This window comes from Lathamus discolor, chromosome 2 (assembly GCF_037157495.1).
Source record: "Lathamus discolor isolate bLatDis1 chromosome 2, bLatDis1.hap1, whole genome shotgun sequence".
Classification (NCBI taxonomy): domain Eukaryota; kingdom Metazoa; phylum Chordata; class Aves; order Psittaciformes; family Psittacidae; genus Lathamus; species Lathamus discolor.
The window spans coordinates 36412844-36420759 of NC_088885.1; the positions used below are offsets into that span (position 1 = coordinate 36412844).

The following is a 7916-nucleotide window of genomic DNA, read 5'->3' on the forward strand; positions in this document are numbered from 1 at the left end:
TGGTCATCTGTAGCTAGCTGCTATAAATCTAGTGCTGTCTCACAGCATGTGATACTGTGGCCCTCCAGGAGGGGATCCGTGACTAATTTTGCCTGATAACAGCCTCTGGCACCATCACAAGGGTCAAAGGACTAAGCAGTAGTGAATTCTGATGACGGTTTGCATGCCTATCCTTAGTACCACAGGATCATGCTTGAGCTCATACGCAGGCATCATCAGCCTCTTTCTGCAGAGACAAGTCAATCTATTCACAGCCTATACTCAAATGTGTCCATATAATATGAACTCAATCACATTTAGATGGACTCAGATCTATCCCTCACAAGCAACACAAGTGAAACCAGAGCTGCTTCTCTCCAGCCTACATACACAAAGTTGAAAATTACATTTCCCTTGTTATAATTCTGATGCCAACTATTATTTCTTCCTCCACTGTCCACATTTCAGAGAACTTGTGAAAACTTAATGTTTTCTGGATACTATGTAATCCTAATCCCCTAAATGTTATAAATAATTCCTTGTACATTGATGAACTAATTTCAGATTTTGAGTATGGCTTTCTATAAAAATACTAACTGCACATTTGCCACTGCGGTATATTTAATGCATGAGATACAGTAACTATAGTTACAAAGAAAAATGAATCCACAGTTAATTAAAAGAGCCATTTCAAAGTAGCTGGGATCATATACACTTGATTTGCTGTGACACTTGAAAATACTCTGCTTTACCTGAAGGTAGTTTTCTTGGTGGCTCCATATTATAAAAGCTAATAACACAATTACAGATTTGTATTCTAACTTCAGAGCTTGGCACCCTCATCAAATAACCTGTCAGAAACAGAAACAAAAAAAAGTAATTTACAAAGTTTATAACTGTTTTAGAAAGTAACCTTAACACTTCTATTTACAGTATTTAGTGTTTCTTTTGGTCATACCCCTACAAATCTGTCGTTTTGTGCAAAGTTTGATTAGAAAATACCCAAGGGACAGGAACTCCTACACCAAAGGGGACAAAGGGATCTTGGAGGAGCAGCATAAGGTTAATCAAAAAGTGACCTCCTCTGCTTTATGGCTACAGACCCTTATAAGAAACTGGATATTATTCCAGATGTTGTGGAATTCAGAAGAAAGCTACTACACTAGGCTGTTGTCATCATGACGACATCAGAAGTTCTTCTAGCAGACATAATGTGACATAAAGGGAGCATAGAAAGAGATCCTTTTCCACAAGATACAGAGAATTCCATTGAAAGCTACCAGCTATCCATGCCTAACATGGATAATACAATCTTTTAGATTTGAGAGTCTTTTTTGGACATTGTACCTCAAGAGAACCTGAAACTATCTGAACTACCTGGAACAACTTTATGAAACCACAATCTATCTACTTGGACCTGTGAAAATAGACTTTGAAAAATACTTTTTTTCTCCCCCATTTCAAGGATATAATTTTTTTTTTCCATGTCCCACAGGCTGACTGTGCTACCTCTTTACCTTTTAAATCTTACCAGTAAATGAGCTGATATCACTCCTGCTCTATTCTAAATCCTTTTTGACCTACAGTGCTTGCAGTATTTTCTTTGAAAATCACAAATGTGACATGCAAAGTTGTAAAAAGATGGTACTGACAGGTCCAGTGACATTAAGACATGCCTTTCACACCTTTTCCTCAATAGCTCTCTTAAAATAGATTTCTGAACAATAGAACCTTATGACTCAGATGCAGCAGGAGACTGAAGTCAGGAACTGCTACTCCTAGTAAGGCATGGCACTAAATTGACTTCTGTTTTGCCTTTGTAGATGATAGGTCTCGGGCTTTTGGGTTTTGAAGGTTTGAGCTGGGAATCAGGTGTTACTGTTTCTCACCTGTTTCTTCCATTTGGTTTCAAAGAAGCAGGAAGGATACATATTCCCCTTATGCTAGGCTTCAGTGTTTATAGTAATATACCATTTTCTTAGAGCAAAATGAAATAAAACATATTATAGACAGGTTTAATTCTTCAGATGGACTGAAAGTTATCTCACATAGCTTCTGACACTGGCAAATGGGTAATACTGCTAGCTAATCTGCAGGTTACCTGCACAGCAAAATAAGAACGTTTTCTAATACTAAAAAGTGCAGAGGACTGAATGGATAATTGAAATAAATTACTTACATTTACTAAGGAAATTAAAGACATTAAAATTGTGCTAAGAATACAGTTAATTTTATTATAGCATAATAATAATTTTGTTGTGGCATATCAGTTTACACTCACCCAGTTGTGCGATGAATTTTGAAACCACTGTGGAATAGCTTATTTCATCGGAAAATTTCTTTTTTTGAAACGGTAACCTGCAAAATAGAATTTAAAAATTTTACAACTATGCTTAAAACACTATAGAAGAACACTTTAATCAAGTCACCAGAATAGCTCAGTAGCTTTTCTTCTCCTCCTTGGCATTTTTTGCAAATAAAGGGCAGTTTGCCCAGGACAAATATATTCTTTGCAATGCTGATTCTACACTGAAAGTTCCAGTTCCAAAATCTGGCAATTACTAGTACACATTCATAGATACTATTTTCATAATTCATATTCAATCCAATACGAAATACTGAAAAAAACCCCCACCCCAAAACCAGATGTCATTTAAATGTAGAAGATTAAATCCCGGAATCTATGCACTATCAGGCTAATGCAGAGATAAAGTAAGCATAGGTATGTGCAGAGAGAGAGAAGAAAAAGGATCCTATCCCTGGGATCTCTTGAAATGGATAAAAATAAAACTAATAAACTGACTCCAAATGGCCCAAAGACAGATTTATTTTTCAAAACAGGATATTAAGAAATAATAACATTTACAAAATACTTAGTTATGACATAAACATGTAAGTGTTAAAAATTCTCTAACAGTAAACATTACAATGTTATGTTAAGGTCTCTGCAGCTCATAGTGCAGAAGCAGCTTTCCAGCAGGTTTACCTCTGTAAACACAGCCAGAGAAAAAGAAAGGAGAAAGCAAATAATGGAATAAATGGAGGTGGGGGAAGAAATAAACACTGAAAAAGAACTGGGAAGAAGACAGGTAAACAGAAGCAGTTATGAAAGAGTGGAAAATTTTACTACAGGAGTCCTACTATCTGAAAGGAAATTTGAAGTAACAGCCTCTCCCTCTAGTTATAGGATTCTCTTTGCATGTGAAGTAGTAGTGAAAGTAGTGGAATTTCCACAGTACAGAAATTAAAGCAAAACCCAAGGGTGCAATTTTCCACAATACATTCATCACAGACAGCACAATTATTGCTGAACTGCTTTAAGAAATGAAAAGTCTTACTCACAACTACATTTTATCAACTTTATACACTCATTCTCAGTTTTGTCATGCTTCTGCCAAACACGGAAGAAAACGAAACTTTGTGATGTAGTTTGTCATTTTCCACTGTGTGGCAGCAAAAGAAAGCAGTACAACCGATGGTGCTCAGAGAACTAAAAGATTCAGCTAAGAAATTCTACCCTTACTAAGCCTAACAGCTGAGAGGAAGTTATGTAAAAACCTATTTGAATAGCTAGTTTACTATGCAACTCCTCTCTGTGATTTTTCTCTTCCTTATTCTCTCCTCTTATAATTAAATACAGGAGTAACTGTAGTTACAAGCATTCCATAAGTAACTATTAAATTACTGAGGAGGAAAAAACTACTGACAAGTGCGGATAACACCTAAATTCTGTTCTACAAATAAAGTACATCATGACAATGAAGATGCCTGAAAGTTCATGTAGTATGTTTTTAAAGTAATTACAAATCCCAAATGCTCCAATTTTGGTTCTTTCTCTTATGCAATGTGGCTTGTCATTTTGTAAAGCCTTTAATACCTTCAGGTATTAAACTGTCTTTGTGCCACCTCATGTTTTTAAACTGACTTAAAGAGTTCGTTTAAAACTGCAAAGCATACTTCAGCAGGACTTAGCTGCTGAAATCTTCAGAGACCAGCAGTCCCAGAACAATCTACTCAGTCACCCTGGGGAATCTTGCTTCCAAGCAAGCTGGGGCCAATTACAATATAGTTTTGAATGACGTAGTAGGTGGTTCCACAGATACTGAACTGCTAAAATAGGTCCCTCCTTTATGCCAACTGAAACTGGACTCAAGGAAAACACAGTTCATAGAAAAGAAGGGTAATGTAACAGATGCCTTGCAGATACAGATGCTTTGTAAATGGTTGCTGTATGCATATCTCAGTTGCCTTAGAAAATGTATTAACATGTTAAGAAGCAATGTTTAAATCTCTAAAATGAGGGCTGAAGTACTTACCCACATAATTTAATAAGTTCACATAAAGGCTTGGTGAAAGCTTCTTGTTCATTCATTTTTTCTGCACACAGGTTAAGAATTTCCATTATTTGTGCTAAATCCTTAAGGGGCTTTTAATTTAAAGTAAAGGAAATCAGGTTGTTTGTACTGCTATGAATCAGAAGGAAAAGCTGAACACTATATTTGTCATACTTCAGAAATACAACAGAGAAAAAGCAAGGCCAATACTTTCAAAGTTAGATGTGTAAAATAAAGCATATGAGCCAACACTTATTCTTTTCAAAGCAGCCTTACTTCTACAACTCTTGCAAAACTGATTTTGCTTTTTTATCAGCTGAACTCACTGGAAGTTCAGTACTGAATATTTAAAAATACAGGATGAAAGTGTCAGATTTACCTATCTAAATTCTGAGACATGCTTGAGGCATTTAAATTCTTTCCTACTCTAGTCCCAGGTGACTAAGGTTTGACAATCTGGACCCAAACACATACTGAAAATTTAAGGTAGAGGTAGAGGCATAAGATCAAAACTGAACAGATCACTGAGGCCAAGAAGTTACTACCAATCCACTGACTCATGGAAGCTGCCTGTAAGTACTTAGACACAACTCGATTGTGAAGTAATGTGATAGTTTAGATCTCTGTGGCAATTAGCTGAATTGTATGAAATTAATTGCATTTTTCCACATGCCGATGCCCTCTCTAGTACTTCTGATTACTGGAAGACATTCAATTTGTACTGTAAATATGAAAAAAGTTTCAGATAAAGTAGTCTGACTTTAATTTAAAAAGTCTCCTTCACTGGAAGTCATTGCTATTTTATCTGCTGCTTCTTAAGTAAGTGACAATTATTATGCTTGTCTAGGCTGAGTTGAAAGTACACTAATTACATTTTGAGCACTTTCAACCACTGTAAAGGTGAGATCCCTCTACTGAATTTTGTAGCAAATGAATCTAGCATCCAAGAATCTTGCTAACCTGCCAGCCTTGGCTATGCGTACACAAGAAGGCCAACGATGAGAATGTGTGTGTTCTTCATGTGGAAGCACAGCACACGATAAAATGCTTGGCTGGAAAGTCAGAGTATTAACATACATAAAACACCATGAATTCAGAGTGCTACAATGCCAAAAAGGATACAAGCCCATTTTCAAAACACTTGGCTACCTTCTTGAGACTTTTCAGCTGCTCTTTTTCCAAATCTTTCTTAAGTAAAAGAATGGAAAACAGGTTTTAATTGCAGTTTGCTTTAGCACATTAAATGATTATGTTTATCCCCTTTTAAGTTTAAATGAAAGTGGAAACCAGATTAAAAAAAATCACAAGACACAAGGAAATTCTGAAAGTGCTTTGCAGCAGGATTAGCTCCTTGATCACGCCTCATTTCTAAATACAAAGTCTATGCTCTTGTAAATGCAGAAACTTTTGAAAACCCTACCTTTAGCTCAAATGTGTGGGCTCTTTCTCTTAAATTCTTTGGGATTTTGTGAAAGACACCTAATAAAACCAAAGCTATGTCACACATGACACTGATGTGTAAAAATGCAGATCTAAGTGGCTTAGAGTAGAGCTCTGCCACCAGTAGGAAACAGTCTGCAAATTCAAAGTTGAAAACAACTGAAGCAAGGATATATCAGGGTGGGTCAGTGATACACAGCATTCATTCCAGCTCTTCTGAGCACCTCCATGCTGGACAAGAGCACTGCACCTTGAGGCAGGCCAGAAAGTTGTTTCAGGAATGTACAAACCCAGAATCCTAAAGGCATTTTATCATATACTCTCTAGAGAAGCAGTAAACAACATCATCCAGCACATTTTTCTTCAGTCTTTCAGTTTATACCATCAGCTCTGTATAAAGGGAGGAGGGAGGGGAGACATAAATGACTTCTCTGTGGACATTAACTTAGTATGTGGTATAGTTTAATCAGGTTCTTAAGAGTATAAATTATTAGGGTTTTAGGTCAAAAGTAACTGATAGCTTAGTGAATTTAGTCTGCCAAATCTTCTTGTAGTCTGTGGAAGTCCATGAGATGCTAATCTGTGCGCCTAGGTATTCATATCTGTTTTTCAACACTGAACTGTGTATATCTCTCCTTCCTTTAAAATCATCTCCCTGGAGATACGTCTGCAGTTAACTTGGGCAATTACATAAATTCCTGACATACTTTTAGTAACTGTACTCTGCATGCATTTCCATTTCTCAGCTGTAGGTTTCAGCACTCTAAAACTCCCAGATAAGCTACGAATTTTGCCTGTTTGAGGCCCTACTGGGTTATATATGTATAGATATATAATCTTTATATATATATATATATATATATATATATATAAACATCACTGACACCATTCTTTATTACAATGACCATCTTTAGAAGAAGTGTTCAAATACCAGAGCATTCAGCTTCAGTCTCTGTGGCTCCAGTCACATCTGACTGGATGGAGTCAGTCACATCTGGCTATGGTGCCATCTGCTTTATTTAGGGTGGGTACTAAAGTAATGTATGAAAAGTTTGCCTAAGCCCCGTTACTACCTGTGTAACTGAAATAATGAAGTATTAGGCTTACTTACTGAGTTTGAATCTTCGAGTAGTTTAATGACGCGATTCAAATCCACTGATCTTAGCTGCGTATCCTGGAAAAATCACACTTTTTATCTTTATTTTTCAATAGGCTGTGCTTTATAAGTGCTTAAACCTTAAAATGTAAGAGTGCCGCTCTGAACCAACATGAATATACCGACGGACGGCTAAATCCAGGCTGTGTGTGGAGCACAACCAGGGACTTGTTCTCAGCCCGACGTAGCGGCCAAACCAAACCGAACCAAGCCAGGCCAGGCCACAATAACAGCGCCTCTCGGCCGGCGGTGACAGCAGGCGGCGGGGCTGACGGTGACTCCCGGCCGCAGGGGAGCTCACCTGGACGGCGCCGAGGTCCGCGCCGGCGTCCAATGCGTTCCTGCGCCGCTCCCCGCCGCCACGAAAGGGGCCAAGGGCCGGCGACAGCGCAGGAGAGCGGGCCGGGGAGCGGCCGGGGGTGCGGGCCGGGGAGAGGGAGGGCGCCCGTGAGGCGGGGGGCTCGGTCACGGCTAGGGTGGCCATGGTGCCGATCTCAAGCCGCCACCCGACCGCCAGCCGCGGCGGCAGCAGCAGGGCGGCCTCACGCTGTTGCCATGGGAGCGGGGCGGTGCCGCCTCTCCGCACAGGAGCGCAGCCCCGCGGAGGCCTTGCGTGCGCCCGGCGCCGTGGGGTGCTGGGCTGCTGGCGGCGGGCAGCGTGTGGCCCGCTGTGCGCCGCGAGCCTCGCGCTTCCCCCCGGCCTGCAGGCCCCAGTCCTGCCCGTTCCGCCCTCAGGCCGGTGCTCCATCTCTACGCCTCGGCAGGACACCCATCTGTCGTTACACCCTCCTCCATGCTACCAGCAATGCCATTGTGTGGCCTGTTACAAAGTGCTTGCTCAGCGAGAAAATTATTTCCCAGTCCTGTGCAGAGCAGAGGTAGGGCTTTTCCCACTTACTGAGGAGCTGTAAGAGACAGGCTGCTTGATCCGTAACTTCTGATCATGAATAAACACACAGTGAGAGACCACCATAACAAACGCAGGTGCAGATGGGATAGCCCTCTCA

General features: G+C 39.9%; 1 protein-coding gene across 1 annotated transcript in view; it reads right to left on the reverse strand.

Annotated features, from left to right (window-relative positions):
- CFAP69 (cilia and flagella associated protein 69) overlaps nt 1–7458 on the reverse strand; it is a 31425-nt gene extending 23967 nt beyond the window's left edge. The window contains exons 1-6 of the mRNA XM_065669242.1: nt 7211–7458; nt 6865–6927; nt 5436–5501; nt 4296–4405; nt 2261–2337; nt 732–830 (exon numbers count right to left, since the gene is read on the reverse strand). Of these exons, the coding sequence (XP_065525314.1) occupies nt 732–830; nt 2261–2337; nt 4296–4405; nt 5436–5501; nt 6865–6927; nt 7211–7393 (598 nt within the window). The 5' untranslated portion in view covers nt 7394–7458. The remainder of the gene's footprint in view (nt 1–731; nt 831–2260; nt 2338–4295; nt 4406–5435; nt 5502–6864; nt 6928–7210) is intronic.
- Nucleotides 7459–7916: the final 458 nt, after the last annotated feature.